The 26,957-nt window shown below is 40.7% G+C and overlaps 1 protein-coding gene across 2 annotated transcripts in view; it reads right to left on the reverse strand.

The window, feature by feature from the left end:
• Positions 1–26,957, reverse strand: part of GALNT7 (polypeptide N-acetylgalactosaminyltransferase 7) — a 73,499-nt gene that overhangs the window by 21,029 nt on the left and 25,513 nt on the right. For both annotated transcript variants that reach the window (XM_064449714.1, XM_064449715.1), the window contains exons 2-3: positions 20,450–20,907; positions 3,705–3,871 (exon numbers count right to left, since the gene is read on the reverse strand). In XM_064449714.1, the coding sequence (XP_064305784.1) occupies positions 3,705–3,871; positions 20,450–20,907 (625 nt within the window). The remainder of the gene's footprint in view (positions 1–3,704; positions 3,872–20,449; positions 20,908–26,957) is intronic.

Genomic DNA, 26,957 nt, shown 5'->3' on the forward strand with positions numbered 1-26,957 from the left:
ACCTAGAATGTATATTTATGGTATCTGTCAGCAGCCTTAAAGCATTCTGGTTTTTGTTCTAAAATGTGTATTTTACCCTTCAAAATTGTTATAAACACCAAGCTGGTCTTCCTCAGCTTAAGAACTAGAAAAATGGTATCACAAGTCCTCCCTAAAGCAGCTGCCTCTGAGTCCCCTGTACTGTAATACTACTAATGTGGGGCTCTCAGCTCTAACACCGATTAATGCTTCAGTTCCCCCATTGTGAGCACAGCTAAATGAGTTAGTAAAAATACTGTTACCTGCCTATGCTCATTACTTCCCCTTTGGTTATCTTATGGGATGTTCCAACAGTGGGAAATACAGAAAAAGTAAAAAAAGAGTAAATGCAAAAGGTAGACAAAGCCTTTAAATGCTACTGTGAATGCTGGTATTTACCTCATAGTCACTCTTTATGGGTGCACGGGCTACAAAAGTGAGCTGCACCAGCTGAGATATTGACCTCTGTTCCAGAAAGAAATAAAGCTGATACCTTAATACATATATACGCTACTGTAATTGTGGGGAGCTTCAGAAAATCCAGTGTTATGAATGCTCATTGTCCTTCCAGAACAGCTGTATCCTCCATACAGCTAGCACTCACAGCAAAATAAACTTTCTATCAAGAAATACAAGAAAAAAACAGGGGGAAAACCCCCACGTGCAGCAGCGTGCCCACAATGACACCGCAACAGAAGTTGCTGCAACACCTCTTGGACTCTAACATGCATTAATATAGAGGTCTTCAATGAAAATATCAGAACTAGCATCAATCAATCAGCTTGGCGGAATCTTTTTCTTACTGTTCCCTTTGTGCTTTGACAAAGGAAAAAAATGCCTGAGCAGAATTCAGCACATCTCTCCATGCAGTGTTCCACAGCCAAAGCCTGCTGTTTGCAGAAGAGATTAAGGAAGGGAGAGTGTCATTCAGCAAAAAGACTGCTCCCAACAGACTTTATACAAAGAATTATAATGAAAAGAACATCTTCCAAGCATTGCAACTGTCCCTCCCTGTAAGGCATAACATCTATAAGCATCTATGCAGCTGTAACTCCCTTCTGATGAAAGAGGATTTCTCGTAAAGGAGGGCAGGCAGGGCTCTTTGTGAGCCAGCATTTCAAAGTGCTTGCAACCACCACGGTCCACTTCAATTTTGTATCACTGGAGGAGGCGGTGGCTAGGAAATATGGACAGCCACATTGACCGTGAGCAAACATCTACCCAGTCCAGCATCTGTGTCCCTCAGCGTTGGTCTCAAAGAGCCTAAGACACTCTTTCCTGGGTGGAAAGGCAGGTATGAGGGTGCAGTCTGAAAGCAGGTGGGGAAGGAGAAAATCCTGTATCTGTGCTGTCAGAACTGCTTTTCTTCTGGCTAGAAGAGCAAAAAGCCACCAGCAGCTCTGTTATGATTAAGAGTGTTTGTGTTTTGCAGCTCTCCTAACAACTGGAGATCTCTTCAGGCAGCTTGGCACGCTCTGCAGCCCGGACTAGTTCATGCTCCTCTTTGGGGAGAAAGAAGTGGAGGAAGATTCTACTCTCTTGGCCATTTTTCATCTAGAGTGCAATTTGAATTATTGAAATTAAGTTAATTATGTTTACCAAGTAATAGCCTAAAGCAGTTTGAAGAATTATTATAGAGAAACAGTACAGTTGCAGCAAGGTGTTCAGAGCCATTCCAGTCTGTGCTTGTTTTACAGTCACTCATACATGAGAAAATTGCATCTTGAGCTTGCTTTACTGAATCTTCTGATTCAAGAAAGTTATTTGGGAAAATGAAGTGTGGGAAATATAGAGACAAGGGTCTGCTCGATGTTAGGACCACGCTAGCTGTATCTGCTACCCATTCATATATGAGCAGAGAGCATAAGTAAAGTTCTCTATTTCAAAACAAATTTATTGAAAAATACTGCCTTCATTTAACAATCGTCATATATTGGAAAACTGTAGTATGAGTTGTTATGCCAAACAAATTCACTCCATGAATTACATATTCATAGCACACAGTCAGCTACAACCCATGTGAAACCCAAGTACTGAGTACAATCATTAGTAAAAAAAAAAACTGGTAATTTTTCTAGAGACCATCAGTGTCATAATTATTTTATACAGCTAACTCAGTCCTTGAATAGCTCTGAAGGAAAGCTGTGATCCCAGCTGAAAAGGAAAAATACAGAACATGCCTGCTGACTGAATTATTAAAATTATATCCCTTAGGAGAGCAGATATTTTTGTTTTATAACGTGTATGTATATCTAAGCCAAATTCTCAAAAGCTGTAAAAGGATACAGGAGACTATAATGTAGTGTTCAGTATCTTTATTAGACTAAGCCAGATGTAGTCAAGATTACAATACAGGTAACTTTTCCTCTCCTGTAAAACCAAACAGAAAATGATACCTACCTACTTATAGGTATGATGTAAAAATTAACATACAGTGATTATTTTTAATAGTGATTTATACTTAAAAAAGGCAACCCTGATGAGTTCGGTTTTTAAATTTATAGTGGTTATACCTGCAGAAAACAACACCTGAGAGGCTGGAACTAGGAGAAGCCCAGATCACTTGATAAAATGGAAAGTTTCAGAACAGAGTCATCTGCCTTCTGTGCCACTACCCAATTCAGCTATTATAAAAATGAAAAGGAGGGTAAAGGGTATGTATCCTATGCTGCTAACCAGTTCAAACTTGCCTGGGCTCCTAAAAGCCAACATCATCATCATCTAGAAGAGACTGTTATCCCACAGTTGTTTTTATTTGTGTGTCTACCCTTTTCCTCTGTCAACTTCTATTGAAGACCTACGCTACAATCAAATCTTGCAGAATGTACAGTTTTGGTGCACTGTTTTGAAATGTGTTTAAGTTTAAAACCAGACTGGTTTCCTCTACATAAATCATCTTGTATCTCTAGCATACCACTTCCAGCTCTTTTCTGTATTCAGCCTCGATTTGCATTAATGCTGAAGATACCCTGACTTTTTTCCTTAATGGTGGTATGGTCATATTTCTAAGAATCACACGTAAGTACATACATCATGACTATAAACCAAGACCACGATGTGTATTACAAAGGAAGAGGAAAATCTCCGGACTTCTGAAAACATTGATATGCAGGACTCAAAGAAAGGCAGAAATTAAGACACACTTAAATTCTTAAAAGTCTCTATCCCCAATAAGAAACAATAACCACCTCAACATGATGTTCAATAAAAAAATGGATGTTAACAATTTAAAAGTGAAAATTAATCAGAATAATACAATAGCCTTGGATACATTTTGATTATAGTATTTAAAAAAAAAAAGGAATCTGGATTCCTACATGGAAGAAAGAAAGAAATTATACCTAACAGGCTTAACTCAAACTCCTTCGGTACTCCTAAAACTACTTGTTTTCACAAAGGCTAAGAGAGGTACTAGTTATCCCAGCTTTCTACTATATAAGCTCCACAACCACGGAAGAGAGCCCACCACAAACCCCGTATTTTGAACAGCTAAATACACATAAAGGATTGCTACCTTTAGGAAACCGGTTCATCAGAAAAGAGCTTTTCCTTCACTGAAAGCTGAAAGGACTGTGAAGAAGCAACTTCTTTTGCAGAGACAACTCAAGCCATGGCATGTAATAAATATTTTTAAAATAAATGAAATTTCCTTTTCTACAACTAGTGTGTTAATATTCCAATTATACCTTTGTTGCTAAAATCATCAATCAGCACAATTTCTGCCAAATATTTCCTTGGCGTTCTCTTAATGACACTGTGGACTGTCCTCATGAGCGTGGACCATCCTTCATTATGGAAGACAATGACAACACTGGAGGTGAGCAGGTTCTCATCATAATGCCAGTATTTGCACCTGTAAAAAGATTTGATTTTATTAGTTTTCACATTATGAATTACAGAACTGCTTAACATCTTTCTGCAAATGAAATCTTCACTGATGGCTATCCTTCAGATTAAAGAGAAGCAGGATATAAGAGGTAATACAGCTTAAGTGCATCACAGAGGTACAGGGCCCAAGCAGCAGCTTGCTTCCAGCCAGCCAGCTAGCCTTCTCTCCTCCTGAGTGAGATAGCATGTAGCTGGTGAACAACGGCTGCCTCAACAGCTACATGCTTCCTCCCGTGTGGGTGGATGGCGTTGCACTGGTTGCACCAGGAGACATCCCTACCACCACCACCACCACGCTGCTTGTGCAGTCTGTAGAGAACAGTGGATGAAAAGCCCCAAACCGTGGCTGCCAAGATGGGGGTCTTCTTCAAACCATCTGATACCACCATTTAGGGTGGACTGTGCATAATGCTCATCTACTCCATAACACACAATAAGACAGTGTTGGTTTCTTCTAAGCCTTTTAAAATCAGATTTACCCAGTAGAAGGACTGTCTATGAAGTGTTTCTGTTGGCTTTATACAGTCCACATGCAGAACCTGCAAAGTTACAAACGTTGTGGCAAGTCAAAAGCCATTAATTTCTGCCCTTTCACAATAAAATAGATTTATACATAGTAATTAAACTTGCTAGAAGTACAGCAGCAGTGTATGAATTGCTAACATCAGCTGTTCTGCATAAAAGTATCTCCATTTGCAGAAACTTTAAGAAAAGCATAGTTGCTCGTGGGAAAAGTGTAATCCCATGGCAGACAAGACATGATCTTTACTGTTTATTATTCATACTTAAACTTCCAGGTATAACAAATGTAGCTAAAAAAAAGAAGTCACCAAACCCATTCAGGGTTCCAGCTTGGCATGTCATGAAAAGTACTTCTGTATTCATTTAAAACATCTTGCATTTCAATTTCACTGTGAACCTGGACTCAGGTCCTTTTTCCTGAGGTACTACAGGTGATTTAGAAACAAGCAACATGAGTAATTCAGCCCACAATTTCCAGTATTTATTAATAACATTTATCAACAATGCACTTCATTTGCAATTGTAATGTTCATTTCCCCAACTGCATCCCTAAGCAAGAGTGTTCACAGTCTCCCTAATTACAACCAGTCCAGGTATTCCTTACTGGCAAGTTCCCCTACCTGATCACTAGCCCCTTCTCAAACTATAACACCACAATTCCTATCACCGAACCCAGACACATAGCGCTTTTGATTTCCATGGGCAAAAGACTTCTTTTTCATCTTTCAGCAAGTAAAGTCTCTACCAGAGAGAATCTGACTTTTCAAATACAACTATCATGTGTTAACAAATTATTCTTGACAAATGGAAACTTTTAAACTTATGGATGCACAAACATCCATAGTTATCTTTCTCTATATACAATGAAACGCTTAAATGCACAGGAACATTCCTGTGTTTGAAAAGAAGTCACCTTAATCATCAGAAATCACAGTTTCTGAAACTAAATTATGTTAAATATGGAAAGAACTCACATGATCTATAGGTATTTAAGGACTGTTTCTTTGGTGAAGAAGGACATATTTCACTTATCGTCCAGAAACAGCATCAATATATATTTCCAACCCACCAGAAAAGAAGGAAATTGGTATAAATATGCTATTCATTTTGGGCCTGTGCAAAAAGAAAATTACAGAATCAAAACAGTCTATAACTAAGACCGACCTAGTAAGGCATTTTTTCTCTTAGTCAGGCATGCTGTAAACAACCTCTGAAAAAGCACAATCTCTGCAAGTACAGTTTACTGACTAAAATCCTCCAGCTCTATTGTTTTATGCCTGCTAGTTGTGTTTTTAAATTACTAATATACAAGCGCTAGACTGACTGTTTAAAATGCATGGTTCAGGCCACTGATACCTTCTTTCCACAGACCCTCTCAAAAGATTTCAGCTCATTACAGAACAGAATACTTACACTTGTAGCACAAGCTTTTCAGCTATTGACAAGTTATTCAGCTATTTGCAGTGATAAAATAGATAGGCTAGCTCCTTGGGTGTGTGAAGTCTTCTGTGTAAAGAAACATTTTTCCATTGCATGTTTATTAACAGATGAATAACACAACTGTGCTGTTTCACACGTCTATCCACCTGGATTTTGATCATACAGTATGTTAAAATAGAGTGTTATATAAAATGGGGTGTTATACATTCAAAATCAGCGTGCTAGCTGAACGCCATTCAAGAGCTCCATGTAAAAGGTAGTGGAAATTAAGAGTACTTTTTGCCTCAAAGGAGAAGGCAGTATCCGATGCAGGTTCTACTGTGCTGCTGACCTGCACCTTCAGAAGTTTACCTGGGAAACTTTTATGCTGTCCAATTACAAAGACAGACAGCCTCAACATTTCAGACTACCTTCAACAACAGAAACAAAGCAAACGCTGCAAAAAAACCCAAATCTTTTGCTTGATTTTTTCCTCCCACTTTCTGTACTATAGCAAAGTTATATTTAGGAACAAAATGGTGAAGAGCATAAGAATTGAAAGACAGTAAGTAACAACATAATTTTTAAAAGCCAAGCATATTACAAAAGCCTGAATTGAATAACACATCTGTGAGCAATTCATGAGATTTTTTTGGTCTGTATTTAATACATTTTAAAAACATAAACCCAGAGGTCTAGACAGGCTTTTTACTACGTATCCAACTTAATCTCCTCAAATCTGTCAGCACATTTTACTTTTTGAACTTGAAAAATCATTTGTTGCTAAATGTGCCATTTGCAAGCCATAAAAGAACTACATTTATACCTCTAATAAGATCATACTTCTAGTTTTTTCCAGGGGCTTTATTTCACTTATTGGACGGTACACAGACTGACTCATCAAGCCCATAAGCTCCAAGAGACTGCAGTAACTCATATGCACAATCTTGTCTCTTGTCTTGCATTAAGAATTAGAGGTTTGAAATATAGTAGTCGTTTTAGATGTGTGATTAATGTATATTTTCATCTCTGTGGCAATTTTTGCAAGAAATTCAAACACTGCTTAATCATTTGGGCAACAAAAATCAGAAGCCTCCGCTCTCCTTTCCTTCACAGGGAAGTAAGCAGGGAAGAGCCTTTCTTCAGTGGAGCAGCACTGACATCCAGTGGCTGGCAAACTAAATACCAAGTAACCATAAAGGCATTTTCCTTGTGTTTGAAGCTGTATTTTACAGTACTAGTTTCCCTGTAAATTTTAGGCACCAGAAGGGGAAACAGCCTGAATTTCCAGACTCGTGCTTCAGTTTTGAAAGACATGATCAAGTCGATATGGGCATCCAGCCAAAAGCTGCAAGCTATTGGGAACTGGCATGGGACACATTCAGAGTACAAAAGTATCTGTGACTAAGATGATTTAAATACATTTCAGTCTCTAGCTTCATCCCCTGGGTGCTGTCCTGCCCACTTATGGCAGCACAGTGCCCTTCCAGATGCAGCCTGCAGGCCAGCTGTGGTGATATGCTGTGCACCAAAGCAGTAAACATAAACTCACTTTAAAAAAAACAAAAATTTTGAATTCTTACTGGTATAGCTGAGAGGACAGCACATTGCAGCTGACATGCAGGAATGACAAGGTAGCATCCTTAACCTAGTCTTACCTCTAGACACTTTGCAACACTTTTCCTGATCCCTGTAAAGAGTTATTTTACGGGGCAAGAAGGAGCAGGTGTGCACAGATCTGTGAAAGGCTGGCAACACCTTCCCTGGGCAGCACTGCAGGGAAAACCAGCTCTGTTCACGTCCTTTCTTCAGGGAACTCATGGGTGAAAGGAACCAACACCTTCAGATCAGTCCATGAATAAAAGCTTCCTGTTCCCAAATCAGTACTGGTATTGCTGAGCAAAAACATGGATTGACTCATTGCTGGAGAGAGAAGAAACCTTTCGGAAGTCACAGTAGTGATCTAATGGAGAAACAGAGCGAGTAACGTTTCTTCTATTAGCCTGCATACTTAAGCTGTGAGTTAGTCCTACTCCCTCTCTACCCCTGGGAGGGTACAGCACTGTTGGGAGACCACGCCATAGTAACATCGCTGTCCCTTGATCACAAAGTTGTGCACCAGCCACAGCAGGAGAGGAACCCTTTTATGGAGGGCCCCTCTGCATGAGAAGCTGGAGATTTAGGCTGGAGCCCTCCTTGGCTTCAGGAAATTTCTGCTCTTACAGCTCTGTACCCTGTTCATTGGCTTGCTCTTACTGATGTCCCCTGGCCCCGCAAAAGTGATCGTGGGTACATGCTCCAACAACTGGGTGACCCTACAGCCTCCATGTTAGCAACCACTGAAGTTGCAGATATATGCTTAAATTTCCTCAGGCTAAAAAAGCCCAGGCTAGAGGCTGCTTCTCCTGGAAGAATAATCCAGACATCAAATAAAAAAGCAAGCAAATAAGGAGAGCACCTCGACAGCAATTTAAGGGTGAGTCCCAATCAGATAGATACTTAGAGGGCAATTTGCGATCTTGAGCCAACAGAAGTGCTTCTCATGTAACCCTGAATTCCTAACTTCCTTAGCACACCAGCACCTAAGCTCCACAGAAAAGTATGAGATGTGGCCGCAACCAATCCTCCATCCCAATACCATCTTCCTTGGGTCAACTACCTAACTAGAACCTGTACTTAGCAAAGGCACATCAGTACCCCCTCTGGATTTTAAAGCACGCTACTTGTGTGCTCAGACCAAAATGCAGCAGCACAGATTTCTCCCAGAGAGCAGGCAGCTGCCACAGCATTCCTGCAACTGCTCCAGCAGCCAGCTCCTAAGAAACCCGAGTCAGCTGTTCCAAGCTGAAGGTCTCAATTTAGCATTTATCCTGAAATTGTAACTGACGCTAAAAAATAGAATCTCTCTTCTCCATTAATATAAAACTGTTCACAATTTTAAACTGTATTTTACATTTTATTTCATGTTTATAGTGGTATGAGATTTATAGTGATATCAATTATCACCTACTGATAACTGCTTTATAGTGCATGCAATTCCTCACTCTTTGAGGGCTCTAGCACTAACAGGGTCTAAAAATAAATTAGGAGCTCTATTTTCATTTGCAGCTTCCTTTTCTAGTAAGCCCTGTTCTTATCTTATAAGGACACAGTCATTCAGCAGACAGCACACTGTTTACATAGTTTAATAATGAATTCAGGACTGCTTGTTATTTTAAATCATCAATCTATTATGATTTCTGCAGTAAACCGCATCTACCCCTGAAGACGACAGATGAGAGTTTCTTTCACAAAACACCTTCAGCCATTTGCTCATCTGTACAGTTGACACCACCAAGGTCCTGGCTGAGAGCGGCTGCTTGATTGCCTGCAAGTCAGAGGGATCGTTGCCTATGTCTAGAGTAGACAGAAGCAGACTACAGAACAGGGCATTTTATTAAGGTACGACTAAGTAAATCTAATGTTAATACTGTATTTGTTACTTATGAATCCCTACCAGGTGTTTTTATGCATCATCAATATTAATATAAAATTAGTCAACTTACAAGTCAGGGGTTCTGCAAGAGAAGTGAACTGACAACCCAGGGAGAGTCTGCTCAGCTGAGTATTTTGTTCGCTTCAGCAGACAGCAGCTAAGCCTCTGCTACAGACTACCTAGCAGCTTAAACCTATGCTGAAACAGCATTTCCTATTTTTACAATAGCTACAAGCTTTGTCTGCTTCCACTCCTGAAGTAGCCTGCAAGGCTATGCGACTGAATTTTGTCATTAGTACCCCTGGAAGCACAAGCTACATCCCGTCATACCTCTGAAAATGCCATGATCCCAATCCAGAGCAAGGTTTGTACAGAGACCCAACATTAGGGCTAACAGAAAAATTAAAGGAATAACCTTTGCAATTTTTTAAATCACAAGATTCTTGCCCATAGTATCACTTGCTGAACACTGAAAAAATTGACGCAATAAACACAATAGGGGAAGACAGCTGGGGCAGCTGGGTGGCTGAAATAAATTCCCTTCCTCAAGGAAAGGGAAGCCACCTTACAGACAGATGGAGCCAAAGCCCTCCTCTTTCGTGTTTTGGTTTAACGCGGTGTAGTGTGTCCCCGCATGTCTCCAGCCCATCTGCAGCACCGTGACGCACTGTGCACCACTGCAGGGAGGAGACATGGCACGCGGACCACTCGCCACCCGCGCAGGACACTGCTGTGGGTCAGCTGCACAAGAGCTGTTTGTTGCAATGCACTTCCCTCTCCCCTCTGAAGCAGCTAGCGCTGTGTCCTAGGAAAACACTGGTAAGAAGCTATAGCTCACTGCATATGGCAGTTCTTGTCATTTCTCCATTGAGGTGGGCACAATATGGCTTGATGCATTCATTTATGTACAGCTCAGAAGGGAATGGAAGAGAAGAATTGTGGATTTATCAAACATTGACAAGTTTTACCTAATATAATAAACAAAAGGCTAGAAAGAAGCTTGGGATAGCAGGCTCAGTCCCACAGAAATACTTTATTCCACCATGCCTTGCTCATCAGATACTAAACCTTGAAGTTCCTGCCCATGCTTAGCTAGACTGAATTATAACTTATGTCACGTAAGTTTATTTAAATGCTCTCCATCAGCAAGTTCTGGTTAACAGGAACAAGACAGAGCATAAGCAGTTAATTTAATTTTTTAGTTTCACATTCAGACACAACTAATTTGACGGGATGCTTCTTCCATTTACCCTACAATCTCTATGATGCAAGATGCCACCTGGAGGTTATACAAGCAGCTGCAGGAAACTTCTCAGACTTTTCTCTGCCCCCTCCTCCAAAGCCAAGGTTTAAGGCAGAATTTAAATATACTCCAGGTGCTGCTCATATATTTTTATTGAGTAAGAGGTCCTCTTCAGAGCTTGGTTTCTCATTTCAGATACACCCACACAAGTAAGTAAATCCAACTACAGAAAACACACCCAGTGCCTCTGTCAACTTCTTCGTACTCCAGGTGAACTATTCCTCTGTTGAAACTTAAAATTTGAAATGCTAGCGGCCAACACTAAAGAGACACAGGATCCATCTTCACTGTAGTTTTCACTACTGGAACATGAAACGTTAACAGAAAGTGCTTGCTTTTGCTTTAAGGCCAATGCTAGGAATTAAAATCTTTCCTGACCACAAGGAGATGATCTGACAATACATGGCTAATTACATTTTAAATACATTTTTTTCCTGCAGGAGTCTTGCCAGCAGTAAGGCAGCTGATAACCTGCAGTGGAGAGCCAGCCGTCCTGATTTAGTGTGACCACTAAAATTCACCTGATTCTCAAGCCCAGCTCTCACTGAGGAGCACAAAGATTTATGTGCATACTACAAAATTAGTTTTCTTGATTACAGAACGGTGTACTATGCGGCACTTGAATAACAGATTTTCCCAAGGTACCATGTGAAATGAAACCAAGTCCCTAATGCTCCATTTCCAGTGACACATATACCAACAGTAATTACTGAAAGCTTATTTTGTGTAACAGTATCAAATATGTAATTTGTACAGTGCTATAATTAAGGAACTAATCACATTCCTGAAGAAAGCAAGCTCCACTCCAGAGCTTTTCCATCCAGTCTCCTTAGCTGCAAGAAGACTGACTGGACAGCTAACTACTTACTGTAAGAGAACATGTTAAAGTAACATTATTTGCTCAGAGTAAAAAGACCATCCATTTCTAATAAGCAGCCAAGATTCATCTGCCTTATTTCATACCTGAGTAACTGTATAACTGAAGATTTTGGAATTTTTTAACTATGTCCAGCACTAAAAATTTTTCTATATAGTTTGATATTTTTTAATAGTACTTAGACCAACTAAAGGGTCCGTGCTGTCACTATCAAACGACAATAGGAAAAATATCTTTACTAACAGCTCTGCTTTACTAACACACAGCTCTGCACAAGTGTATTCCGAAGTGAAGTCAGAAGTCTTAATTTTTGGCAAGTATTCCTTCCTCTGCTTGTACTAAAATAAAAAATATAGAACAAATTCCCTTCAAAGATATATGTATGATTTTTAAAACAAGCAAATTCTCATTCCCTTTTGTTTTATAAAAGTTCACAAGCTGCAAAACCAGTTGTCCAAAAATACATTTCTGTACACAAGGAGCATTGTACTCAAGCAAGGAAGAGTTACTTTTTCAGGTTTTTCAACAAAAGCGTATTGACAGTTGTTCTGTTTGAAGTAAAAAGGTGACCCATAACAACAGATGCAGTTATTCAAGTACGAATTTGTATGGCCCAGGGCGCATGCCCTGTAACATCAATAATGTCATTAAAAAGGAAGAGTCAAACTGGATAAAGCACAGAAGGAAAAAAAACCCACAACATTTATTTTGCCATGATCAGACTGACAGATGTGTGTGAGCGATGCAGCTGAAATTCTGGCTCACACTGGTGAGCAGGCAGAAGTTATCTATTGTCATATTGCAAAAAAAATCCACTAAGAGATTTATTTGTCTCATGCCATAAACATTCACAAAGAGTCATGATGTTTCCTCTCCTAGTCAAACTACTCAGGATAAAATTCCTGTAACATTTGTGAAAAGAAGCTGTCAAAAGAAAAAAAGTCTAGCTTAAATCGAGTCATAAGACTAAATCCCTCTGGGTCAGTAAGAATAATTTGTAAGCAAGTCTTCCATGGGTTGGGTAACAACAGCATATCACATCTCAGCAAAGCATGTTGAGCACAGCCAACAGAGTTAATTACCCTGGCATGAAATCTGATCAACAGTATGAACATGCCTGGCTTAAGGGCTCTGCAGTAACTTAAGTTAATAGGACAGACTGGGAGTTTTACAGAGCATGACTTAAAATATACTTCAAGAGGATGCTTCTTGACTTAAATTTCAACCCAAAGTGCAATAAGCACGACCCAAGCTCAGCAAAATATACCAACGGAAACAGCAGATCCGGATAGGGGCGTTCTGTGAAAATGAGCTTCATAAAGGAAAAACCTGCATTGCTGCTTAGTGTGTTTGAGATAAAAGAAACTACAAAGAGACTACTGCAACTAATGCATTGCGGATATGCATTTTTAAAAAAACTGAATGCAGATTCTTTGAAACAACTTGCACTGCTTTGCTCTTATATAACCAGGTGCAGCTCTTGAAATGAACCTTATACCAGACAGCCTCTTCTCAGAGCCCCACACCCATAGTCCTCAGTGGTTTTGTCCATCACACAGTTTTCTCTCCCTTTTTGACTCTTCCATAAAGTAACCATTACTTAAAGTGTTTCCTAACAGCTGCCATGAGAAATTAATGATTTCAGGTGTTACAACTTTGCCAAAATGGGAATGGCTTCTTTGAGGACAACCTCCCCAAAACACAGGAGCAGCCTGTTCCCATGTGCAGGAAGTCAAAGAGATGTGGCAGAAAGCCCACTTGGCTGCACCAGGAACTCCTGATGGAGCTCCAATGCAAAAAGGGAAAGTAGGGAAGGTACATGCATGGACTGGCTGCCTAGAAGGAGCACAGGAATACTGCCTGAGTGCATGCAGAGAGAATTAAAGGCAAGCTCCGGAGGACTTGAAATCTGTGAGATGGGAAGGGCAAAAAGAAGGGCTTATAGGCAAAGAGAAGGCTAAAGAAAACATGAGTTTACTGCCGAATGAGATGCAACTTACTGTCAAAGGACACAGAAAAGACAGAGAAACTCAACACCCAATTTCCCGCAGCCTCTACTGGTAAGGTGTGCGGTCACACCTCCAAGGTCTCTGCATCTAGTGGCAAAGTCTGCAGCAGTGAAAGTATATCCACCATAGAGGAAGGGTCAGTCAGGGACGAGTTCACTGGATATATCACAGCAAATGGGATAAACACAGCACAAAAGTCCATGGGACTGGATGGGCTGCACCGAAGGGCACCGAGGGAGCTTGTGATGTCACTGTGAGGTCACTATCTACTGATTTTTACAAGTTCCTGGTGCTTGATGGTGGTTCCTGAGGACTAGCAAAGACAAATGACATGCCCACCTTCAAGAAGGAGGATCCAGGAAACTATGGCCAGCCAGCCCAATCTCAGCCCCTGGAAAGATGACAGAGTATATGCTGCTGGAAACCATTTCCAAGCACATGAAGGAGAAGGTGATTTGGAATAGCCAACATGGTTTTACCAAGGGCACATCCATCATCCTGACAATGAACCCGAATTAATGCCTCCTCCCCCAACAAACCAGCTGTTAACAGCCGCCACTGGCAATAAAAAGCGCAAGGCTACATCCTGCAAGGATCCATTTAGGATAACGATCTTTTAAAAAGCAAAATGCAGTTTGGCGCTTCCTTGTCAAAAGGAGGCCAATGTACAATGAAAACATTTAACATTGGGATTTGTACTAATATTTTTTTAAACATACTGAGATTATTATACAACACTTCCTGCTTAGATAGTCATGCGGCAGAACTAATGTCTTCCACAAGTGCGTAAGGAGGAATATTTTTCATTGATTTGACATGACAAGGAATTGGACATCTAAGAGTGATAATCACTTCACTTAGGTGTCCATTTCAAACCTATTGAACTGAAAGACTGACGTTGCAGCGGATCTCTTCAGTTAGGATTTACCCACAGCTCCAAATGCCACAGTGCCTTCAGTCAGCGCTGTGCCTGCTTTGCCATTCCTATCTTGAGCTACACCATGGAACGTAATAAAACATATGATTGGAAGCAGCACAGCAGAGGCCTGGCCCAAGGACTTGTTCAGCATCTCATATGCTCAGTCACGGGGCTGAGAGGACATGGACAATTTAATTCTTTGGTTTTTTCCAGGTGGAAAGAGGGAGAATATAGCTGGATTTACCAAATTTCTAGGCAATGACAATAAAAACCAGAAAGAGAGCTTTAGTGCCTAGATAAGAAAATGGTATAGAGCAGCGTGTTTTAAATTCATTAGTACCTGGTGAAATTTTTGGAATTGATTAACTTTATCCAGGAAGGACTACCTTCTCTAACATAAACCAGAACCAGATTACTAGAGCTTAAACATGCCAGGGATCTCCTAGCATGAAGACAAGGGGAAGCCATCGATACAACCATGCAGAAGTACCTGCTGCCCAAGCAGGACTCAGGCAGCACCTGCAACGTGTATGGAGGAAATGGAGCACCTGTGATGACAGAAGGCACAGGCAGGAGATGTCCACTGCCTCAGGGGACACAGTAAATATAACCTGTGCTCCAGAGATTACCATTCCAGGCATCACTAGTTACTGTTTCCAGGGGGCAGCACATCAGAGAACCCTCAAGAGAAACGGCACATTTTGAGTCTTCAGCACAACGTGGAGCTCAGCTGAAGACACACCTGTGTGGAGCCACGCTTTAATTGCAGCCACAGCACACTGAAGTTCTAAGGCCAAGAGAGGTGTCCTAGTAACACCTCCTTTTGAAAAGAGGAACTATAAAGAACTGAACAGGCTTACTGAAAAGATAAACTAAGCGTATAATGCTTTCAGATAGCATGGAGCTTTTTCAAAGTCACAGTATTAGAAGCCAAGAGTGTTTATCATTAATTATAAAAATGCCTAGACAGAAACTAGGAAAGCCAGCATGATTAAAAAACAGACATTGTTAGCAGTAAGACATACATTCTTTAAATACACAGGGTGATGTCCAAACAAGGAAAGCAGAAATGAGCACTAATTCAGGCAAAATAAATGTAAATAATAAAACATTTTAAAAAATGTTTGAGAAATAGCTTACTGAAGTATAAAAGCTGCTATTGAAATATTTTTTTTTCCAAACACCACAAGTAGGATACCTGCCAGAAAGTCTGTTGGGCTGACAGACGATGAAAATGAAAAGAGACTGCTTCAGAAGCAGGGAAGCTAAATTCAGTATGTCTGCTGAACTCTTAGCAGTGACCAATACCAGACACCCAGGGAAGAGAACAAAGACAGGGCAAGCACACAGTGATGCTACCCACTGTATGCTCCTATCTTCAGCTACCTGAAGCTTAGGAACTTTGTAATTCAGAGATAACGGATACCTGTGTGATAGCTTCTACTAGACTTTTCTTCCATGAATAGCCTAATTGCCTTTTTTTTTTTTAAATAAACCCAGTATTTCCAAAAGAATGTAACAAACTGACAAACTATTGTGGTGTATAACGATTGCTGACACCAGCCTTGTTATCAAACAAAGAGAAGGAGAAAAACATTACACCAATTTTTACAAAAGGGCGCTGGGGAGCTAAAGAATTGCAGACCACTAAGTCTGACTTTTGTGTTGAAAAGAATCTAGTAATACATAACAAAATTAGTAAACCATAGACACAGCTTTTGTGGAAGAAAGCCATGCCACAGAAACATATTATCATCTTTTGAAAACAATCAAGAACTCTGTGGACACAGATAAGTCTATTAGTAGAGTAACTGAATTTCCAAAGCCTTTGATGAGGTTCTTTGCTTTGTTTACAAGCAAAGTTCTTCAACGTATGGCAGGGTAAGACAGAAGATCTCTTAGATTAATAACTGCTGAAGTGTAAAAACTGTCTATTCATTCCAATTTTTTAAGGGAGTTTATGACTGTAGCAGTGTAAGCGTCTGTGCTGGGATCCAAGCTGTCCACTTCCTCTTCCAGGTCATTACTGTATAAAAAAAGTTATTGGTGATTACAATTAAGATGACTATAAACAGCTGCAGAATAATTCAAGAACACTGCCAAGGAAATGAGCTGGCAGAAGAGCTCATTGCAAGTGCAAATGAATGTATACCAGAGTGTTAGACTGCTCTTAATGTGTATACTCAGTGACAGACCCTAAATTTGGCATTACCACTCAAAAACCCAAAAATATCTTGGAGTCAAAGGTGCATTTGAGCATTTTAGCTCGGTTAATGAAAGGGCAAATAGAATGGTAGGAATAATAAGGAAGGAATATGAAACATTTATATAGTAGCTTGATGTAGGTATCTCCAGTATTCCCATATCACAGGGCAGCAGAGTAACATAGGCACACGACAGTATCCGGGAGAAGAGGTTAAACAAACACCATGTTCTTCAGCCTGGAAAAAGTCACTGACTCAGGATGTCATTAATTCCAAGAGCATAAAATACATTTAAAAGACAAGTCTGTGCACAGAAAAAGGTCTATGAAGCATAACGATCCTGCTGCAATTTTTGGCTGGAGTGTCCCATCTCACCGGTTGCCAGGAATGAAATTTAGTCCGTTCTTGTACATTTTCTCCCAAGCACATGCTATTGGCCAGAGCCAGAGACAAGTCAAGAAAAATGATCTCCGGTCAGACCCAGTATAGCTTTATTTTTAAAATCTCATTTTATTTTAAAATACTCCTGACAAGTGGATCATTATGTGGGGAAAAACAACTCAGTTCTTGTTCTTCCTAGCAGCAATTCTCTTCAGTTACCTTTTTTTTTTTTGGCAGGACACACCTTATTACCTGACAGCATTCACCCTCAAACCCAGGTCCATTTTTTACTTCCCTAGCATGGTGTGTTTATCTTGAATCCAAGATCATCCAGAAAATTTATCAACCTATTTTCACTTCAGCTTTAACTCTGTGCAGACTCCTGATCACACACAAACAAAAAACCAAAAACTTTCCAGGGAGTAATCAAATTAATATCCTTCTTCCCTAAAGCTAACATTAGTTTTATTGCAGGTCTGCTAGGAGGTAGGGAAAACATGTAAAATTCAATATAAATGACTGCTCTTAAAAGTAAAAGGCTGCCACCTATCAGGATAATAAGAAAAAAATCCAAAAATTATAAAAAACACTAAGTTTTAAGAAAAAGTTTTCTTCCAGCAACTGTACAGAGGTTTTGGACAGGGCCTGCTAAGTCTGCTCTACTTCTTTGCAACTAAAAATAAGGTGGAAAACAGGTATTGCTCCACTTAAACCCAGTTTATAGCTCCCCTGGCCCTTCTGCAGAGTGCTGAAAGGCTGCAGTGAGATGATGCCATATTTGAAATTTTGTATACTGACTTATGTATCCCCTTCCAGTCTTGATTTTGTTTAACCAAACCCAGGACTTGCTGTATGCCAGCTGAAGTGCTTGGCTTCAACCTTGAAAGAGATTGGTTAAAATCCCCGAGGCAAGAGTATGCAGTACTGGCAAAATGGAAATGTTCTGATGTACCTGACAAAAAATTTCAAATCGCCATCCAATGTTATTCCTCTCTAAAGGGTGCAGCAAGAGTTAATGCTTTTCATGGCAGCTGAGACTGCCCAAAATCACCAGCAAAGCTCCTACTGAATCAATAAAGGTAGATGGCAAATCATACTGGCAATGCATCCAACTCCAAAGTCAAATCTAAACATAACAGGGTTGAATTTCCCTTTATTGGCATTTCTTCCTTCTTCCTCCTCCAGCAGGGACAGGCCCTAAGGCTACGTGGCTTTCAAGCTGAGAGAGACAGTTCTTGCAGCACTATTCCACGCCCACTGCCACGGCCTGGGAAAGCATACTCCACTGAACAAACCTGACTGCTTAGGGTGACACTTGAAAATTTTTGATGCCTAACAGATGCAAAGGCTGAGGTGAGGCCTACCTGGATTTGAATATCTATGAACAAAGAACTCCTCCTTTGCCTGAAACATCTTCCTCAATTAGCAATGCCAAGATATGATCAACCAAAAAAAAAAAAACCCCACCAAAAAAAAAGAAAGATGATTATACTGCTCTTTGGTAGGATTAAACTAGATGTTGGACCAGCCTTATCAACCCAAATGGCTTCTGGACTTATTAAACAGATCAGTGGCAGGAAAATAAATAGTGCATCCAACAGGCAATCTGCTACCTTTTGTTGCATTTCTCACCAGTATTGGGGGATGAGCAGGAAAGTGAGTATGTTGATATGCAGATGCCCTCCACCTTGGGGAAAACTAGAGGGGAGGGAGTACTTGAGCTCTCCTACCAGAGACATGGTTACGTGCCTGGGCAGAGGCAGCCTGGTCCCACCCTTTATGTGACATGCCACCATTTCTGCTTTGCTGTCCTTGCGGAGCAGAGCGTGTTTCTACCTCCTTCCTCCCCCTCTCTCTAGGGAAGGCAGGGCCAAAGCTGGCTCTGCTAATGTGAACTCCTGGCATGAGCTCCCCTCTGCTCAGTTAATCACAGCACTCGACAGGGAGACGATTTTTCTCAGCCCTGTTGCCTCGTACAAAAGGGGCCCCAGTGGCTGCACATACCTCAGCAGAAGCAGCAGCGTCTAGGGAATAACCTCCTAAAAGAAAATGCCGACCTACACAAGTTACCCAGATCGTTTCTTCCCCTTCAGAAAAATCTCTTTAGCACAGAGGTCCAACTGATGAAAGAAAACTGAAGTGAACCCCAGACAGCCAACACTCCCTTGCCACCAGCAGTGGACAGGCATGGTCCTCTCCTCTGAGTGCCAGCAAGTGGAAACCTCTAGTGAGACACCCGAGGAACACGGCACAAAAAGAGAAACACTGTACTCTGTGCGCTTCGTTCGCTTTCAGTGCGTACACACTAGGTAGTAAATTCAAGCAGCCGTACATGCAGAGGCATGAGTCAGACTCACAGCTGGCCAGTTCTCTCCTACCTTGCAAAATGGAAAGCCAACCACTATAAAAGGCCACAGCAGAGCCTCAGCAACTGGCCAGTGATACAACCCAGAGGTTGGCAGCCATTCCAGGGATCAGCATAGCTCCATTGCAAGGGATGAGGGGGAAGTGAAAACAGGCAAGTACCTCATTTCATACCCAAATTCATATACCCTCCCCTCCAAATGCACTCCCCCAAAAAACAACCCCCAATAAACAAACAAACCAAAACTCCTCTGCCAATCGTTCAGGTTTTTCAGAAACCTGTCCTTAGCTGATATTTAACAAGGAAAATTATATCAAATACAGATTACCTTGAGACCAAATTTGGCTCCAGCATATGCCAAAGATCAGAAGAGACTGTGTAATCCTGTTATTAATATTCGCTCAATGATTACTAGCTTCCCAGATTTTCCCCACACCAAAGCAGACACCCTCCAAGTAAAAAATGTTTTCTCTAAGATTGCTTCCCTCTTTATGACACATGCTGTAAGAACCTGTTAGAAGACTACTCTTCCATCAGCTCCAAACCCCAAAACCCATTACTGCAGATCTATACTTCTGTTAATGCAGGTAATTAAGCAGAGCTGTTTAAAGGCAACAATACTTCTTTGTTTCTGTTCTTTTTTTAAAAGTTTTTTTAAAGCATTGGAGTGAAACCAAAACTGAATAAACTAGCTGTAATATAGGAACTTCCGCATGACATAATAAAGAAAAAGCATTCCTTCTTAAAAACAAATCTTAAGAAGTTATCAATTAAGAAAAGAAGATATGACCATGAAGGCTGTGGCTGAACCTGGAACATGCAAACACATGCAATTCGACACTAAAATGAATTACTTCAGAGATAAATCAATACAGGTTAAGTATTCATGAAAGGAATAATTGGAACAGCATTAAGAATAATGTATGGAAACACTTGGTATAGTACAGCACCCTTGCCTCTCAGGACAAAAAGCCTGAAGTATTATCTTAAGCATTAATTAAGATATATGGAAAGAAAATAATTAAATCCCATAAAAACAGAACTAAAAAAACCAAAAAAGTTTGCTTACTCTTCTTGACGCAAGTCATTAACGCTCCGATCTAGTGAGATCATATCACTTGCCACCATATTAAACCCAAACTCTTTAATGCTGGCTTGAATGGATTCTTTGTAATCCGGTCCTAAAACATATGGCTTCGCTTCCTCTCCAGGGCCACCAACAACTCCATGAGGCTCAGGCTCTTTGGGTTCAAAATTACCAAGGACTCCAGGTCGTAAAACAGGATCTCGGTATACAAATGTCTGAGGCTTAAATGTGAGATACTGCCTCTGGATGATGTTTTGCTGTTTGTTATCACCACCACCATGATGATTCAGTTCATTTTTGGCCTTATTTTTCCTTCGAATGGATTCCAAGTCCACTTCCACACCTTCAACATGAGGCCAAGGTACCACAGGTTTGAACTTCTCATTTCCTAGTCCGTGGTCTCCTTTGTTTGGCATAGGTCTGTTGGCTTCCTTGTCATCCTATAGATACACACAGAGACACAGGAGATCATATACATTTGTGACCCTTTATTTATGTAAATCCAGTACCTTAACACATTGAAAGTTGGTGCTAAATAAATGTTAAGCAAGAAGGGAGAAGTCTCTGTTAAGGGGGGGTGGAATGAACATGTTTTACTAATGCAACTGGCTGCTGGAGAACATCATAGCTGGTGTCCACACTTACCTTGGTGAGTAGATCCTGGAAATGGAGTAATACCCAAAGCATTCCCAAAGACCAAGTACCCACACAGGACACATTAACTTGAACGCAGGTCAGGCTGCATACCAAACCACGCAGGGAGCACTGATGGAGCACTTTATGAACGAGAGGGTGGTATGGAGCAATGTGGAGCACGGCATCCTTAGGGCTGCTCTTGGACAGTGTGTTTCCGAGGCTACGCGTACCAGCTGCTGAGACCTCTACAGGGTCTCAGTCGTTGCTAGATACAGCCCCAACATGGTCCTGCACTGGGAAAGAGTACCATGACTACATGTAATCTGGCAGGCACATAAGCGGCAGCCTCGAGCCACATCTAATCCCTACCCTTCACACCTACCCCAGCCTTGTTCCCACCAAGCCCTACTTCAAAAGCAGTGCTGATTTTAGAGCCATGAGGTAAGCTGAAGGCACCAGTGAAATGAGATGCAGCCCTGATCTGCTGCATGGCCAAAGAGACAGACCCACCTGGGAAAGCTGTGCTGGGGCTGAAAAGAGCTGCCACAGGCACTGCCACTGATATCTCCTGCATCCTTGTTTAAAACAACTTTACTGTTTTACAGCACTGTTCCCTGCCTCCCCATCAAGAAATCTGAAGTTCTTACTGAGAAGAAAGGCTGGGATTTTGAAAACTGCTCAGCATTTTCAGTGATCAGTGAGGTTGGTGGGGTCAGAACAAGGGTGGGCGATTCTACAAGGAACCAGAGAGAAATATTCTGAAGTGTCTGAGTGTGAAGTCTCCAGAGTAAAATAGCCCCACCCACAAACACTCACCACAACATATAGCCGCTGCTTTTTCCAATACTACTGGTCCAAGAGGACAACAGGGAAACATTGCTGAAAGTTCAGATTTCCTGCTAAAATTATCTATTTGTAAACAGGACAGAAGTTCTCTACACATGTCGGTGTGATCTAACAATGCACACATTTTAGCAACATCTCACTATCTATTCACAAATACAGAATCAAAGAAAAAATTGAGATCAGAAGGATGCCACCTATTCAGACCTGCTCGAGGCACGGCTAGCTGCACAATTAGACCAGGTTTCTCAGAGTCTTGTCCAGTCACACCCCAAAATCTTCCAGTTCCTCTAGACAACCTGTTCCAGTTGCTTGACCAATATCACACTGAAAGGACAAGAGACAGTCATCACAAGATGCAACATGAGAAATTTCTACTGAGATATGAGGAAAAATTTCTCCTGTTGCATCTTGTGATGACTGCCTCTTGTCCTTTCAGTGTGCACCCTGAGAAGACTATTTCCATTTTCCCTGTAACCTCACTTTTGAGGGTGCTAAGCTGCAATTAGATTTCCCATTAAACTTCTCCAGCTGAACCAGGCTGAGATCCTCCACCCTTTCCATGACTGCATCATGTGCTGTAGTCCTCTAAATCTCCTTTGCGCGTCTTTGCTAGCTGCTTTCCATTTGTTAACATCTCTCCTGTGCCAGGCAGTGCAGGAGGAGAAACCAGACACAATGCTCTAGACACAGGCCTGTTAATTCTACGAGTCGGGAAACAAACCACATCCCTTTGCTTCGTGGCTAAGCTCTTCCTAGAGTAACCATTACGCAGTCTGCCTTTACCGCAGCAAGGGCGCAATGCTGACTCATGCCCATGTTTAACTAAACCACACAATACTTCCTACTACATTACAGTATATTCCTCACATACCATTCTACATAACAAAACTTCAGAAATGAAGAAAAATCCAGTATAAAATATGGCTAGGTTAACATTATAACAATGGAAGTCAGACTGGCTCCAATTCAAAATAATGATAGTTTATTCAAGAAACTTTGACCTCTCTGTTTGTTCTAGTTTCAAAACGGAAGACATACAAAATGCAGAAGTGTTACATTATTCTATTCTTCCATCACCTTTTTTTGAGGAACTCAACAGCCAGCGTGAGAACGGAAAGGACAAGGGCATGTGGAAAGGCACATTTTGCAAGGAGGTAGAAGGCTGGCATGGGTCTAAATAAAGCCCTGAGAGGACTTTTGAAGAGAGCATCATTTCACACTTACCCTAGAAATCAAAAGGAAGGCTTTGCCACTCAACTGTTAGAACACTGCTGAGCACTCAGCTCTTACCAACTCGCCTCTAATTCCTGCTCTGAGTATGGAGGCAGCTGTAAAAGCCAACAAACTGGCGGGCATCATCAGGAAGGATGCTTACAGAGAGCATAATTTTCACTATAAAATTTTGAGGCATTCATGTCTTCAGTAATATTTAGTTCCGGTCTCTGCATCTCAAAAGGAGTTAGAGAAGGTACAGAGTAGAGCAACCAGAATGAAGGAGAAGGTAGATTGGTGCCTTGAGATTAAAGACCAGAAAGGCTGGCCTTTCATCTTAAGACTCTGCAGTTTGGAGATGTGATGGCTGAGAAGTATACAACTGAAGCTCAGAAAATCATGAAGGTGATGGATAAATTGAATGGAAATCCACTGTTTACCCTAAGTACAAGAACTGGAGGCACTTGACAAAATTAACAGGTGACCAACCAAAAAATGTTCTTTGCAGTCATCTCCTGGAATACGCTGCACAGGAGGCCGTGGAGAGAGATGGTACAAGCAGTTGAACAAGGCATGAGACAACATGATGGATGACAGGTCTGTAAGTGGACTGTAAAAGGGCTGGGCAAGGAGGTACCTTCTAAAAACTCTAATTCGACAGCTGTGGATGCTGGAAGAGTCCAAAGAGAAGGGAGCATAGAAAGTAGCCAGGTTTACATGCTGCCACTCTCAAACACCATCCTGAATCACTAATCAGGCAGGAATTTCTTATGCCCCTGGTCTGTATGAAATTAAGTATCATTTAATTCCACTTCCATCACCTATAAAACAGTTACAAGCTTCCACTTAGCCAGTTCTCTGACTGAAACACAACACTTCTCAAAGTAATTTGTTCACTTTGCTGTCATCAGAACTATGACTTATCTTGTATTACATTTAGCCTCATTATAACTGTTATGCACAATCTGCATTATAATGCATTTATTTGCTGTTCCCTTCCAGACACTGAATATATTCTGTTTTTATAGGGCTGGGAAAATATCACATAAAACAAGAAAATTATACACACACACAGACACACATTCATTCACATCTTTCCTCCAGTTTTTATGTACCTAGGATGACTATGATGGAAGGTATTTGTTGTAGGTTAACCCCTGCAGGCAGCTCAGCACCACACAGCTGCTCACTCCTCCCTCCCCAACCCTGGTCACAAATCTAAAACACAGTATCATATGGGATGCTATGAAGAAAATTAACTCCATCTCAGCATTTTATGGGCATTTTCATTTGAAAAGGGAGGGGAAAAAAAAGGAATTAGTAGCATTTAAATGCATGGTGCAGGCCACAGCTCCTGAAGGTTATTTGTTTTTCCAGAGATAACTGAGACAAAGGTTTTCCAAACACTGCCTGGAAAAAAAACCAGAGTCAAACCACAGTCAAAGAACTGGTTTGGTCATCATATAAGCCACAATGCCTTAGTTAGGAACTTCTATGAATTATGACTTCCCCCCTCCTTTTTTTTTTTTTAAACGGTTTAATGACATCTCAAAAGAACTGAAATAATCTTTAATCACTGTGCCTCACTGATTAAAAGCTTGGCTCAGCTATAAATGTAGTATCAAACCTCTAAAAGATTCATACAACAATGACAGTCAGACTGGAAGGCACGCATATTAAAAAAATAAACCACAACCACCTTCCTAACGTGGAAAGCCAAGATAAGTCTTAAAATTATTTGAAAAACTTTGGAAGAGACAAATCAATGACAAGGTAAAGGGAGGGCTCGGAAGAAGTGAGCACAACAAATCTGAACACTTCCCATCTAGATGGTCCAAAAATGAGAGGAGAGAAACAAAAATCAATCTGCAAATTCTGTCACATCTGAAGATAAACAACAACAAAATCTCATTACATCTTCATAAAGACACAGAGTAAGCTATTTACATACAGTAATATAGAAAAATGTTTATTCTACAGATTTTTTTTTTCTATAGGGCTAGATGTAGGATTCCCTGCCAGCTTTTCTAGCTCCAGTTCAGTGCATGCTTCTTTATTTTTTAAGTGTTCTTCTCACTCCTTAGGGGATTAGGTATGAGTCACTGCAACGGGTGTTTCGGAAACAGTGAAATGATACAAATACAGTCAATCCCTGACTCGCCTAAAAGAGGGGGTATTTGGTGTAATTTTGCAAATGAAGGTTCTTTCTTTTTGCAAAAGAGAGGAATGCAATTAAACATATAGGGGACATAACTGCACCCCTTTGGAAACTTATTTCTAAATTATACAAAGTAAAAGGAGAAACTGGGAGACGTCTTCATAGGGCTGCAAGATTGGTCAACTGGTAGGAGGGTTGGGGTTGCAGCTGGCAATAAAACTGCAAATGTAAAAGTTGCATAATCTGCTTTTCTTCAGTCAACCAGTTCAAGACTGGCAACTCCCTAAAACTCCCTATGAAATAACGTCTGAAGTACAAACTGATGTTAAAATAGCAGGTTTGCTTAATTTCTAAAATGGAAGGCTGTCATGCTGAAAAAAGTTTGCTAATTCAAAGCAACATCTCTAAAAGCAACTTGCTCATCTAGACAGAAATCAGTGATGCACAAAAAATGAAAAAGGGGAATAATTAAGTAGAATCCAGTATTATTACCCAAGGATGCAAAAGGAAATTAAAACAACCTTGCACTCTCGGAACATACATGTTCATCTGATTAAAGACAGATGCCGAATGTTCCAATATTCTGGTGCTTCTCATGAAAAAACTATAAAAACTGATACATTTTAATATTTTAGTAACCTAGGAGGCCAATCCCAACGTAGTTCTATCTTCTCCAGTCCAGCTTTCACCCTTCTTAACTCTTGGCTGTGTCTCCATCACAGCACTTCCCATGAAAGGTAAACATCATATATGTTCTTCTACCATACGGAAGGGTTCAAGAACTTTTAACTAAGGATCAATCAATAGCTCTCAGAGTTCCCCTTCTATGCAGAAAAAGAAGCACTTTTGAATAGAGCCTCTGCCACAGATACTCTGATGGAGACCACACAGCTATCAGTTTAGCAAGGATTTCAACATATTTGAAGTAGTTTGCTTTGCCTCAACTTAATGTAGCCACACTTTTAGTTTAGCAGAGAAAAAAGGCTACTCAAGAGAAATTATTTAAAGCCTAGCTTTTTTCAATTATTTGAGTAAATAGGAAGGGGTTGCTTTAATTTATTCAGTTACCTTACAAGAAAAAAAAAGACTACAAACTGGATTCACAGATTTCCTTGTTGACTAGACTCACGCTGGGAAGATACTAAAATAATGCCTGTTCTCAGCCAAGCTGCTCTACCAGCTAATAAGAGAGAAAAAAACCCAACATGTAGTATATTTTGGTTTGCTTTGAATCATTATGCATAGGTCTTACTTACCAGGTTACAGTTCAGGGTGCAGATGGAAAAAATAAAGTACCGCACCGAATTACTTAGTCCTGCAACTATTTTTGTACCACATGATAGAACACAACTCCATAACACTTTTATGACCAAAAAGCTGGAAGACTTTTCAGTATACAGGATCAAACACAGACAAAACGGAAAATCAACACATCCAACAATATATTTCTGAATAGATTCCACTCTAGATACCCACTAACTTCAGAATAAATCAAATAAAGCAATGATTCCCACAACACAGTTGGATGACTGTCAACAGGACCCCATAAGATTACACACCTTCCACTTCCACCACCTGTGGTAACCGCTGTCTAAGCAATCAGAAGTTCTAGCTACTGCAGGACCAGCTGCAGAGGGG

This window comes from Phalacrocorax carbo, chromosome 4 (assembly GCF_963921805.1).
Source record: "Phalacrocorax carbo chromosome 4, bPhaCar2.1, whole genome shotgun sequence".
Taxonomy (NCBI): domain Eukaryota; kingdom Metazoa; phylum Chordata; class Aves; order Suliformes; family Phalacrocoracidae; genus Phalacrocorax; species Phalacrocorax carbo.